Source organism: Papio anubis, chromosome 7 (assembly GCF_008728515.1).
Source record: "Papio anubis isolate 15944 chromosome 7, Panubis1.0, whole genome shotgun sequence".
Taxonomy (NCBI): domain Eukaryota; kingdom Metazoa; phylum Chordata; class Mammalia; order Primates; family Cercopithecidae; genus Papio; species Papio anubis.
Genome location: NC_044982.1, coordinates 135,174,733 through 135,188,725, shown reverse-complemented (window position 1 = coordinate 135,188,725; position 13,993 = coordinate 135,174,733). Strand labels below are relative to the sequence as shown.

The 13,993-nt window shown below is 45.0% G+C and overlaps 1 protein-coding gene across 1 annotated transcript in view; it reads left to right on the top strand.

Moving 5' to 3' along the window:
• LOC116275831 (hepatocyte nuclear factor 6) overlaps window positions 1-12,969 on the top strand; it is a 33,912-nt gene extending 20,943 nt beyond the window's left edge. Inside the window, exon 2 of the mRNA XM_031668665.1 lies at window positions 12,633-12,969. Within this exon, the coding sequence (XP_031524525.1) occupies window positions 12,633-12,925 (293 nt within the window). The 3' untranslated portion in view covers window positions 12,926-12,969. The remainder of the gene's footprint in view (window positions 1-12,632) is intronic.
• Window positions 12,970-13,993: the final 1,024 nt, after the last annotated feature.

Here is a 13,993-nt window from a genome sequence, read left to right as displayed (position 1 = left end):
CTGATTTAGAGGAGTGGTTCTTAGCCTTGGCTAAGTATTAGAATCACCTAGGGAGCTTTCAAAAATCCCAGGCTTAGGCCTCTGCGAGACTGAATAAATCAGTATCTCTGGAGAAGGATCCCAGGCACAAGTGCTTTTAAAGTTTCTCAGTGGTTCCCATTTACAGAGAAGACTAAAAACTTCTGAGGGTCCTTCCAGTCTCTCCCATTGCAGAATGCAGGCCAGCCCTGAAGCCCAGGAGAAAGAAATGATGTCCTAACCCATGGATCCAGGGCTCTATAATAGCCAGAGGTCCTACTCAAAAAGCCCAGTGGCTTGGCAGTTGCCAGAAGAAAAAGAAACAAAATGGGATAGCATTTCACCTTATTTACAAAACATTCTTTGAGTCTTTCATCCCTTGAATTTGAACTTCTTCAAGACTATTCTGCTGGGGTCATCTCATGAATTTATTGTTAAGGTTTCTACCACACAGACTCTCTGGATATTTGCTGACATTATCCATAAATCTGATCCTTATCTCCTCTCTATTTAAGGCAGATATGGACCAGTCACCACCCAGACTTAGCAAAGACGGACACAGACAGTACACCTCTGCCCTCTGGTACTCAGTGGCCCCACCTGAGCACCTAACCTTGGGAAAGGGGGGCTGATTACTTACTCCCAGCTAATTTCAATGTCCCACTCCAAATTAATTTCCTCTGCACCTTCTGCTCCTCCAGCTCTGTTGCTCCAGCCTGCTCCTTACCTGTCCCTGAGCTCCCTTCAGACCCAGTCATAGGAGTGGTGGCAATACCAAGGACTCAGCCAACCTTCACTGACTTCCCAGTCAGTGACATTTCAGATATATCCCCATATATACCCCATATATATCCCATATATTTCTGATATAACATTTCAGAAATATCCCCATGGTGCCATTAAACTACTGCAAAAATCACTATCCAGTAAAGGTATTAAGGCTGTCTCATGGAACTTCATTCTATGTACACATTTTCAAAACTTAAAAGACTTGTGTCTTTTGCATGTCTATTTTCTATGGAGCCACATCCAACTTGCTTTTCCAACAAGGGTGCTGAGTATGCCGAGGAAATAATCCATGGTCTAGTGTTACGGACTGTGTGAGAGAGATGGGTAGGTAACTGATTATATTGTGGGGAAGGTGCTCTGTGGGCACAAAAGACAACAACTCTCCGTAGAAGGGAGAGGGGATGGAGCAGGCTTAGCAGAAAAGAAGATGCTCGAGGTTGGCCTTCATTGCATAGGGAGTTTTTGTATGGAAAAGAGAAAAGGAAGGACTTTCTGGATGCAGGAAACATCTTGGGCAAAGCAGTGGGTGTGTGGAGGTTCGTACCTAGGAATGACTTCTGAGCAGTGTGGCAGGAGTGATTGATATTGAGTGGGCAGTAGTAGGAGGTGACATGGGAAACGTGGTTGAGGCCAGAGTGTCAAGGTCCTTGAATATCATGGGAGATCAGCCGCCAAGGGCTTTCATCTTGGGCTTTTGGGAGACCCCTGTGAAACTAATTGTACAAAATGCGTGTCATGGGAAGAATAGCATTTACAGTTTGATTCTACGGACAACTTTCCAGAAAAGCAAACTAGGAAAACTTCACTCATTGGAAATTAATTAGAGAAAATGTCTGATGACTTAGTGAAAACTCAAGATTGTAGGTTTTTAAAAGAAATTCTGTTTTATAACTCTCAATTACTGTAAATACTATAAAGTAGCATATACATCTATTAATTAGAAAAACGAGGTCGATAAGCTAAGACTTACAATTCACAATAGGCATAGATGAGGTAAAAATAAGCAGGTAATTCATCAGGTATGCTTTTCGTTTTGACTGTTTTGTGGAATCACCATTATAACTAGAGCATCCATATCACAGATTTCCAATTATTGGAGGCAAACTATTGAGAGTCTTTTTTAAGTGAGGGGTACTGATGTAATAAAACTCCAACTGATCAGCCATTACCAGAAGTTTAGGAATTTAGAACTCTTAAAGAATTTAGAAAAATCCTTCTTTAGTTTTAATTTTTAGTTATGGATGCATAATAGTTGTATATATTTATGGGGTACATGTGATATTTTGATACAAGCATACAATCTGTAATGATAAAATCAGGGTAACTAGGGTATCCATCACTTCAAGCATTTATCATTTTTTCATGTTCGGAACATTCCAATTCAACTCTTTTAGCGGTTTTGAAATACACAATAAATTATAATTAACTGTAGTTGCCCTATAGCGCCACCTAACACTAGATCTTATGCATTCTATATAACTGTATTTTTGTACCCATTAAGCATCCCCTCTTTATCCCCCACTCCCCACTACCCTTCCCAGCCTCTGGTAACCATCATTCTACTCTCCATCTCCATGAGTTCAGGGTTTTTTTGTAGCTCCTACCTGTGAGTGAGAACATGCAATATTTACCTTTCTGTGCCTGGCTTATTTCACTGAACGTAATACCCTCCAGTTCCATCCGTGTTGCTGCAAATGACAAGATTTCATCCTTTTTATGGCTGAATAATATGTATATATGTATATGTACCACATTTTCTTTATCCATTCACCTGTTGATGGACACTTACATTGATGCCACATCTTGCCTATTGTGAATAGTGCTGCAATAAACATGGCAGTGCAGATATCCCTTCAATATACGGATAGAAATCAAAATTCTTGAGCCAAACTTGCAGAAAAGAGCCATATTGCCCTTTGCTACAGACCAAACTAGCAGGTGCAAGGCTGCAGCTTCTCACTCCCCACCAGTTCCTTTGAAGCTGCAGTGCAGGGGGAGAGCTTCATGGAGGGAAGGGTCAGGTTGATGGGTGTCTCTTCCTGTGAGTATGAAAACTGATGAGCCTGTGCTCAGGAAAATGTGTGCACGTGAGCGTGAATGGCCAGCAAGAGGACGATGCCAGTGTCATTGGGTACTAAATGCATTCTTTCGACGAGAATTCTCAGCTACTATTCTAATTCAGGTTTAGCCTCTATCACAGGGAAAACAGAACAAGGGATGGAAGACAATGTTTGTGGAGAGAAGAACTGAGATAGTCTAGAGTCACACCAAAATAGCTGTTTGCAGGGTCAGAGAAAGCGAAAGCTGGTATGGTTCTGTTTCCCCGCAGTCTGTGCCTGAGGAGGAGCGGGGCCACACTTCCCGATGTCCTCCAGTGCTGTCATGGGGGCCTGCGCTGGCTGAAATCCCAGCTGTACCATTTTGCTGTTGGGGTGATGTGGGCCAGTCCCTTAACCTCGCCGAGCTTCAGGCTGCTCATTCGTCGACTAGCGAGAATAACAGCATCTCCCTCGTGCCCTTATTGTGAGGTCTGGTAAGGTGATTCATGAATGGGGCTTAGCTCAGGAGATGCTGTCCACCCCTCCCAGGCCCAGGCAACCTTGTCCAGGGTTCCCATCTCTCCTGGGATGCAGCTGTGAAGCTTCACCTGGAGAAGACAGGTCCATCACCACATTTGATTCACTGACTCAGGAAGGACTCCAGGCAGCAGACTATGGGATGACAGGATTCTGTCCTGGACACCTCCGCTAGGGAAGCAGACCAGGGGCAGGGAGAGGCTGCAGTGACTTCCCTGGCCTGGCTTTTGCCAAGGCCCTCTGCTCCCGCTCTTTCCTTTTCCATTGGCTGAGCTGCTTCCTTCAGCTTCTTCTCAAAGCTGATACACACAAGGAAACAGCCATCCCATGCTCCCCTGCACCCTTCCTGACATGAGGCTACTCCAGCCCCTCTCCCAGGCCAGCATGGGTGTGCTGTCTGCTATGCTACCAGAACTCCCTTTGTCTCAACTTCCATCCAGCCCACTTTCCTGGAAGGCCAAACCGCAGTCCTTTCAGCCACAGCAAGACAGGTCTGGCTGACAACTGACAACTGCTTGGCTGACCACCTGCTGCTGCTCTGTTCACCTTGGGTGCAAGTCCTCTGAGCTCCACTTCACCCGCTGCTTCAGGTTCTGCCCCCGTTTCACCATCCTGGAGAAAGTTTCCATGATGTGTTCACTGTTGCTGCCCTCTGCTTCCAGGGTCCAGTGAAGCTGGAGGCCCAAGTCCCCTGCTAACCAGCCCACAGGCAACTTGCCTAACCTCTCTGACAGGGTTTCACCTACAAAAAAAAGAAAGAATACCCATTTCTACCTAACCTGAGTTTTGTGGGGATCACATGGTAAGGTTTTATGGGGGTGTTTTAACCACTGTAAAGCAAGACACAAGGGTGAGTTACGGTGATTATTCCCCACTGGGAATGTCTACTCTTTGCATGTTCTTGTTAGGCCTTCCATGTGCGTGACCAGAAGAGTTTCCATAGTTGCTCTGGCTACCCACAGAGACAGCAAACACAGCTCATGTCCAGCGGGTTGTTTGGGCTCCACTTCCCTCTGCTGGCCGTCAGTTTCCAGACAATCTGTGCGGGGCTTTGCTGCCCATGCAAAGGCTGTCCTTGCCCATATCAGTTAGAGCTCACTGGTGTTGCTTTGCGAATGGCACATTGGGCTGTGCCCTCTGAATTTGCCACTTAAGAGCTCCTTTATCCCCCAAACAACTGGGGATGCAGCTTATAAAAACATACACAGCACAGTAAGATCACTCAAGGCAAGGCAGATAACATTCTGACCTAGGACTCCTGGAGTCTGAGCTCTAATCCTGACTGTCTCAGTCAATCCAATGGCTCTTTCATCTCCACAGTGTAGGTACTGGCCTGGAATACAGGCTCAGGAACAGTCCTGCCACGTTTACTTGCATAGCTCCCCCTTCATGTGTCTCTCCCCACCCCCATTGCATTTTACTGAAATCTGTTTATTTGTGTGCTCACTTGTCCACATATATTGTCTCTAAGAGTTTACTTTGAAAAACAGCTTCAGCTGACAAGAGAGGGTCTTCGGGGCTGAATGCACATGAACTACCTCTTGTCCTTTGCCACAGCCCAGAAAACGGTCTCTCTCAGTGGCAGGTAGGGGTGAGAGCAGAGGGCTCACCCCGTGTGCATGCCTGGCTGTCGCTGCTCTTACAACTTAATAGAGATGTAATTCACATACCATAGAATTCACCCATTTAAAATTATCCAGTCAGTCACAGAACTTTTCAACCACAGTCAATTTTAGAACATTTTCATCAGCCCCCAAAAAAGAAGCACCTTACCTATTAGTCACTCCCATTTCCCACCACCACCCCTTTAGCCATAAGCAACCACCAGACTGCTTTCTATCCCTATGAATGTTCACATTCTGGCCCACATGCTTTTTGATATTTTTGTTCCCTACCCCTGAAGCCCCAAGCTCTCCTGAGCAGGGTTGGCAGGGATGTCATGGCCAAGCCCATCAGGAATCTGGGTAGCAGCCCTGGGCTGGCTCTTGAGAACTTCAAGATGTGTCTTGCCTTACCAGCACACCCCCATCTGACCCAGAGGCACTGGAGCAGCAAAGGGGCTGAGGGCCGCCTGGACCTTTCTCTTCTAAATCCAGGCCAGACCCCCCTTGCGTGACTCAGACATCACAGGCTTACCTGTGCAAGAACAGTTGGTCCTGCAGGCTGCTGAGGGGTTGCGGTTTTCAGCATCTACATCAGCCTTTAGGGTGAAGATGCTGCATCTCCAGCAGGCCCTTATGAAAATGCCAAGTTGTCTTTAGATGTCAAGGCAGTTTCATGGTGTCCTGGACATCTCAGCCCTTCCCCTTTACTGCTTTCTAGCCCACTTTCTCTGCGATGATGTTAGGACAACATACTCTAGGGCAGCTATTTCGAGGGAGAAAATACTTGGCTAGAGTCCAAGGACTCACAGAGAGCAAGCCACAGATGAGTGGATAAGCTGCCGGCACACAGCTCAAGCCCAGCTCTGTGGCCACTGATAGTTGTGTGATCTTGACCAAGTCCCTCACCTTCTTTGAGCTTAGTGTCCCCAGCTGCAAAATGGAATATGATGGCTTCTCTCACCTCACAAAATGGTACTAGGAATTAGTAAGATAATATCTTTTATGGTTTGAATGTGTCCCCCAAATTTCCTGTGTTGGAAACATAATCCCCAAATTCATAAAGTTGGTAGTATTTGCAGGTGCATATCCACGGAGCTGGGCCAGAGCTTGCATCTTCTGAGTCCAGGCTCATTTAAGAAGTTGTATCATAAGTTCATCTGGCTTTATTAATGCCTCCCAGGCCAAAATGTCTGTGCCCACATATTCCCAGACAAATTCTTGGCAGACTTTTGCATAATTCAATCAGCACTTTATACGTTGTAAAGTCCTTTGTATTGTTAAGTCAGGAAAATGGATATAAGTTGGTATACAAATGCTTGAGTGACAACTGATCCTAAGATGTTACTACATACTATGTTTTATAAAGTGTGTTCTAAGACAGGGCTTCTTAAACTCTAGGTAGTGAAGGACTAGTTTGCTGGTTTGTTTCTAACTTCCATCTGTCCTGAATGAATAATTTTGATAATACAATAAAAAATATATTACTAGAAAAATAATCACACATTTGAATGTTGCAGCAATGTCAAACTGCCATAAACATTTCTAATTGCTTATTCTCAATTTTTTGTACTGACCTTGTTGCAGGTCAGTAATGGTTCACAGACCAGCACAGGTCTGCCAATCCTGTGGCACACAAAGTCATGCTCTGACTTTTACCATCTTTCAGGCCTACTTCTACCTCCTCCATAGTACTCACTTCCGGTGACCTCACCCATAAACATCAAAGTCTGATACGAGCCCCTGCTGCCCTTTGCCAGTGCATCCTATAGATCTGTCTGCTTGCCCACCCCCATGGAGGTGACTCAAAATGGGTCTTCATCATCAGTACTATCTTTCACCAACAAGGGCCATCTCCTTCCACTTAATCCAGTTCACTGACAAGTATTTCTCTATTTTTAATGGAAACCGTACCCCTACATAAAAAATATTATATTCACATAAACATGTGTGTTGCTGTTCCCCAAGCAGCACTACTTCTTGTCATACTCCTTCTCTCTCTCTCTCTCTCTCTATAGATATATATATAGATATATATATATAGATATATATAGATATATATATAGATATATATATAGATATATATAGATATAGATATATATATATAGATATATATATAGATATATATAGATATATATATACACACACTATATATACTCACATGGACTCTCATAACCTCCAATTGGGAGTTTCCTACCTTACGATGGTAAGGTAGGAATTACGATGGGTAATCTCTACTCTGAAATCAACTCCGTGGAAATTTCAGCTCTCACAGCTATGGTCTGGTGAAAGCTTCTAGAAGTATGACTTGTTTCTACAGGTTGCTCCTCCTAGCCTCCTCTGGTCATTCAGTGACTCTCAATAAGCTTTAGTCTACTCTCCATTTTACTGATATCTCTGCTTTCTTTTTCAGCACCTCCAACTTTGGCAGCATTTCCTCCAGATCTAATCACATCCACTTATTCGCAGACATACCTCTGTCCCATACCCACATGGATACTGATCTGCCCTTACAACCAGGCCCTAGGCCAGGGTGTCCTGGAGATACAGAGTGAGTCAGCCAGGGTCCCTGCTCCAAGAGAACCTCACTCCCCAGGTTCTGGTATTGTAACGTCTACGGTACTTGAGGTCCCGGGGCAGGAACTTCCAAACTGCATTTCCCCAACATTAATATTGTATAAGACATTAATTGACAGTCTCCACCAAAAAGGGTTCTGGGGTCAAACAAATTTGAGAAACAGAATTAGGTGTGCTTACATATATTATGAATCCTGAGGAAGAGGCAATATATAATAGATTTTTTTTAAATGTCCTTGATCTGCAAACCATCTTTTCAAGGAACCCGTGTTTGAGAGAGTATCATTCTTCTGATGCCATTTGGGAAATGCTGGCTCAGGGGTAGCTTCAGCAGACAGTCCTGCCAAATGCCAAGGACCAGACTGAAGTCATTCAAACATATAATCTGGCTAGATGGAAGATGAATATCTCTTTCTGATTTCCCTTAGCTCTGCCTTTTGAATGATAAATAAGTCAAGTCTGCACCCAGTGCTCTGTTATTTACTTTCCCGTGGGTGTGTGTTCTGTGTAATTTACCATCTAGAGACCTAATGACTTCCAAGTCTATATTTCTAGCCCAGACCTCTTCCCTGAACTCCAGATCCCATACATCCTGCTGTCTGCTGGACAACCACCTATTGGAGATCTTTAACAGAATGTCCAGCAAACACATCCAATGCAATTTGTTCCATATAGAAGTGGTTACTACCCTCATAAAACTCATTCTCCCTCTGTATTTCCTAATGGCCCCATTGCTATCATCCAACCAGAAACCCGGCAGGTGTTCCAGACTACACCTTCTTAGCCAAGTACTCAGTAAGTCTTCTTGATTTGACCTCCCAAGAAGTTCTTCTCCATTCTCAACTGCCATCGTCTAATTATGGGTCCTCATTACAGTGGTTTTCTTTTCTTTTTTGGAGATGGAGTCTCGCTCTATCACCCAGGCTGGGGTGCAGTGGTGCAATATCAGCTGACTGCAACCTCCGCCTCCCAGGTTCAAGCAATTGTCCTGCCTCAGCCTCCCGAGTACCTGGGATTACAGGCGCCCACAACCACGCCCTGCTAATTTTTGTATTTTTAGTAGAGACAGGGTTTCACCGTGTTGGCCAGGTTGGTCTCGAACTCCTGACCTCAAGTAATCTGCCTGCCCCGGCCTCCCAAAGTGCTGGGATTACAGGCATGAGCAACTGTGCCTGGCCCTACGGTGGTTTTCTGACTTCTATTTTAGGTCTGTTTCTCTGCAAAACAGACTCTGAGTTTCTGAGATGCGCAAGCAGAAAGGTTTTTGGAGCATGTTAAGGAGAATAACTCCCCTGGGGGTGGTGAAGGAAGTAAGATTGGGCAGAAGGAGGAGTTGAACAGCAATGTAGGTGCAAAAATACCCTCAACCAATTATATGGAGTGCTCTTGAACCAGATGACTCTTTAGAGTTGTCTCACTTGATGCAAGGGGTTGGGTTGAAGGTCCTTAAACCAACTCATTTCCACTCTCCTAGACCACCACCTTCCATAACCCCATCTCCTACACCCCCCCACCCACCTCCACTAGATATGGGCAAACCCCCACCCCACCCCAGGGTGGCATAACCTTTGGCCAAGGGCGATTCCAAGAATGGACCTCACCTGAGAGCCACCTGTCACCAAACCCTTCCAGCAGCTGGAGGAACGAGTGCCTCAGTCCTGAAGGGGGATCTGGGTGGTAGACCACAGCACCGACTGTAGCATTCTTGTTCCTAATCTTGCTGCTTTCCAGTTCTCCCTCCACAACGCCACCAGAGGGGTTTTTCTAAGCCCAAATGTAATCACACTACACCCTTACTCATACCTCTCCATACCTCCTCCTTACTTACGAGATGATTCATATCTGATCTCTGTCTAAGCACGAAGCCATCTCCCACAGCCTTTCCTTCTTGTGTGCCCTCTTGCCTCACAAATACCAATCTACTAATACTTATCAATCCTTCACAGTGCTGCTCCCTCTGCAGGGAACGAGCTTTCCCACTCTTCCCACTCCTCTCACTAGCAAGCCTCCATTTATCCTTTAGGGCCCATCTGAAGCACCTTCTCTATAATGCCTTCCTGAATATCTTCAAGCATTAGACTCTGTACACTCTTTTTACACTCTTGTAGTTAATTGCTTATATGCAGTTATTTGCTTAAATCTGGCATCCTTAAGAGCAAAACCTGCGTTGTAGTCTTTTTATTTATTTATTATTTATTTTATTTTATTTTTATTTTTTTTTTTTCAGATGGAGTCTCGCTCTGTCGCCCAGGCTGGAGTGCAGAGGCACGATCTCAGCTCACTGCAAGCTCCACCTCCCGGATTCACACCATTCTCCTGCCTCAGCCTCCCGAGTAACTGGGACTACAGGCGCCCGCCACTGCGCCCAGCTAATTTTCTGTATTTTTAGTAGAGACGGAGTTTCACCATGTTAGCCAGGATAGTCTTGATCTCCTGACCTCATGATCAGCCCTCCTCAGCCTCCCAAGTGCTGGGATTACAGGCGTGAGCCACCGCGCCTGGCCTTGTATTCATTTTTAAGTCAATGAATCAGCCATCGGCATCAGTATTGTATGAGGCTGTGTCTACAGGGGCTGACTCAAACTAACTAGAGTTGACTTTAGTCATTTTTTTCTGGGACTTAATCTGGGTGCCCAGTGAGGGCTGTAGGCCCCTGTGAGGAGGAACTCTATTTGGAGACTCTCACCTGGCTCAGGATGTATATAACGCGAGACTCTGAGGGAGTTGGGCATTTAATAACCCTGCCCATTAGGTTGATGCCGCCCCCCATGGTGGGCAAGAAGCATAGCAAGTGACCTACAGGACATGTTACAAAAGGCCATAAGGCCTGCCTTGCCTACAAATCTCTCTTTCATGACTGAGCCCTCCCTTCATGTTCATTCTGAAATTCTCACTCCTATATTTACTAATAGTTGGATCAGTGGCCCCGTAAGTGGGGTGAATACACTCCGGAGCCTGGGCAAGCAGATGCATCTCTAGAAGAGAATTTCATGTCTATTTTTATTTTATCCCTTTAAAAATTTTAATATTGTGGGCTGTGGGCAGTGGCTCACACCTCTAATGGGAGGCCCAGGTGGGCAGATTGCTTGAGCCCAGGAGCTCAAGACCAGCCTGGGCAACATGGTGAAACCCCATCTCTATAAAAAATACAAAAAAAAATAGCCGGGTGTGGCAGCACGCACCTGTAGTGCCATCTACTCCAGAGGCTGAGGTGAGAGGATCGCTTGAGCCCAGGGAGGCAGAGGTTGCAGTGCACTGAGATTGCACCACTGCACTCCAGCCCGGGCAACAGGGTGAGATCCTGTCTCAAAAAAAAAAATGTTTTTGTATTGTGTATGTTTTATAATGTGCACAATACAGTAGTCTACTAACACATGTATATGATTTATAAATAAATAATATAAGGGAATATATACTCAGAACTTTTTTTTTACTAAGTGGCACATTGTTTTAAAAAATTGGAGCCCTCTGGATTGGACTGTAAAGCCTTGAGCCCTCTCCAGCCTTCACTTATGAGCTCTGCAGCTGATCTGTTGCTGAGCTAATTTCTACCAATGGGCACCTAAAGTTTTACAGGAACTCTGAAGTCCAGAATCTACCCAGCTGGGAATGAAAGGGAGGGGGAGGCTGAGGAGAGCACAGAGGCTGAATCTAGCCAGAGCTGGTGAACCATCAGGTAAGGAATTGAGAACCTGGAATACACAGAGGCATGTGGTGAAGCAGAGGGCAGCAACAGGCAGGACAGCAATGGGAGGGATGCGATATGGAAGAGTGGCAATCCCTCCCTCCACCACAAAGCATGCCCCACCCATCTTCCACTATGGTGGGGATGAGAGATACAATCAGCCAGATATAAAGGTGGCAGTGGCAGCTCTAGAACACCTACATACGGGGCTAGGAGGCAGCAATCTGATGGCAGTGAGGGCATAGGAGCCTTGTCTTAAGGCTGCATACGCATATCAGAGCACCTGGGTTATGTGGTTATTTGTGGATGGTTGTGGGGATTGATTGATGGTGGAGATTGGGCGGAGGGGCGGTGTGCATTATTACCAGTGCAGCCCTGAGAGTCCTTTAGCAGGTGGAAACTAGTGAGCCGCATTAGGATGGAAAGAGAATTATGGCATCTAAAATCAGGAGAGACCCTGATCTGGCGCCAAACCCTGGGGCCTGAGGGCTGCATTGGGATGATATGTTAGAATAGCTCTAGCAGCCAAAAAGCATCTTGGTAATACAGGACCAAACATGCATGGGTAGGGAATGGGCCCCTCAGTGGGAGACCAGGTAAGGGATGAGGGGGACTCCAAGAGCATGGCTTGCAAAAAGGAGGCACAGAGAGAACCCAGAGATGAACATGGCTAACTTGGCAGGTTTAGTCTCAATGTCGAGGAAGAGTGGTTCACACCTCCACAGTTCCCGGTTCCACTAGAAAATCAGTAGAAGACTGATGGCCATGATAAAAAACTATATACTGAACTTTCTTATATACAGATTTTCCTGGAAAATAAAAAAGATCAGAAGGGAAACAAATGCAATTCCTTTCTACTATGTTTTCAGACTCTGATTAGGCTCTTAATATTCTACGGGCAGCAGACTATAAACCCTTTGAGGGCTATAACTGCTTCTTGCTGACAAGGCATTGCATTTGTAAAGTTAGCATAAACTTTTACGTACACTATTTCATACCACAACACAGCAAGGTGGGTATTCTTGTATGCATTTTGCAGATAAAGAAACAAAAGTTCAAAGTGACAAGTTCATTTAGCCAGAAACTTACATTCTACAGGTGAGGAATCTGAGGCCCAGATGGAGTTAACTGACTCACCCAGGACAAAGAGCAAATACTCATCAAAGCCACAACCCACGCCCAGGCCTCACAGAACTTCACCTATATCCCAATTCTCCATTCTCTTATTACACTTTCCTCCCAGCCCCCCATGGTGCTTAAAGCAGAGGTCAGCAAACAGAAAGCAGGCCATGAGGAATGGCTAACAAATTTTTATGAGCTCTGTCTTTCTTCCTCTTGATTCTCCCCTAGATCATTTGTTCTAACATCTTCTGTGTTTCTTCACAGCATGTAAAAGGAAAGAACAAGAACATGGGAAGGATAGAGGCAACACACCCAAAAAGCCCAGGTTGGTCTTCACAGATGTCCAGCGTCGAACTCTACATGCAATATTCAAGGAAAATAAGCGTCCATCCAAAGAATTGCAAATCACCATTTCCCAGCAGCTGGGGTTGGAGTTGAGCACTGTCAGCAACTTCTTCATGAACGCAAGGAGGAGGAGTCTGGACAAGTGGCAGGATGAGGGCAGCTCCAATTCAGGCAACTCATCTTCTTCATCAAGCACTTGTACCAAAGCATGAAGGAAGAACCACAAACTAAAACCTCGGTGGAAAAGCTTTAAATTTAAAAAAAATTTTTAAAAGACCAGGACCTCAAGATAGCAGGTTTATACTTAGAAATATTTGAAGAAAAAAAAAGTGTTATTTATAGTCCAAAGAAACCAAAGACTTAGCCCACCTGCATTCTGACTTTGTTTGGAGACACACACTTCAGCGGGGCGGCGACTTGGCAAGACAAATGATGAGCAGGAAAACACCACTGGATCTCACACCTTCAATCCATGACCATCCTCGCTGTGCTTGGCTGTTTAGTGGTTTGGAGCATAGTGATTTTGAGCCATTGAGCGGACATCTTTTAAGATCGAACTTTCTCATCTGTTCTACCATGCCACGAAGGTGTATGATGTCTCAGTACTGTGTGTGGGTGTGTGTGCATGTGTGTGTGCGTGCACGTACACACACACGCACACACACACACAACCACCACCACCAGTGGTTAGAGACTTAGGCAGAGCTGGTTGGTCTTCAGAAGTGGTTGTGCTATAGGAGTGCAACCAACATGGTATGGGGTTGTCTGAGTTCATTGGATTAGTGATTTTGCTCGTCTAGCCTAGCGTTTGAACCTGCCAGGCCCGCAACCTAAATGCAGATTCAAACCCAGCAAAGAAAATTTGAATGACACCTAAACCAGTGCATTCTCTTTGTTTGTTAAGGAATGTTCAGATATTTTTTAAGAAATGAAACAAGAGTCCATCCATTTAAAAAATCACCTAGGTACCAAAGAACACACTTAATATTATAGTGCAGGTATTTTATTGCAATGATTTTAATAACCAAAGCTATTTTTACACAAGATACTATGTAAAGTTATACGTATGAACTGATCTAGCTGTAATACACATGCCACATAGAATCATGACTATTATTTATGACTCTTGAAGCATTTGAAATATGAGTTTTCAGAACTGGCAAGAAAGAATGTAGCTTCAGGGAAGCAATTAATATCATGGCAGAGAGGTCGATGCAGTACACGTGTACATCCAGATGGCACACTCCTTTTCAGGATCCATAAATGTCACTAAAGTAGAG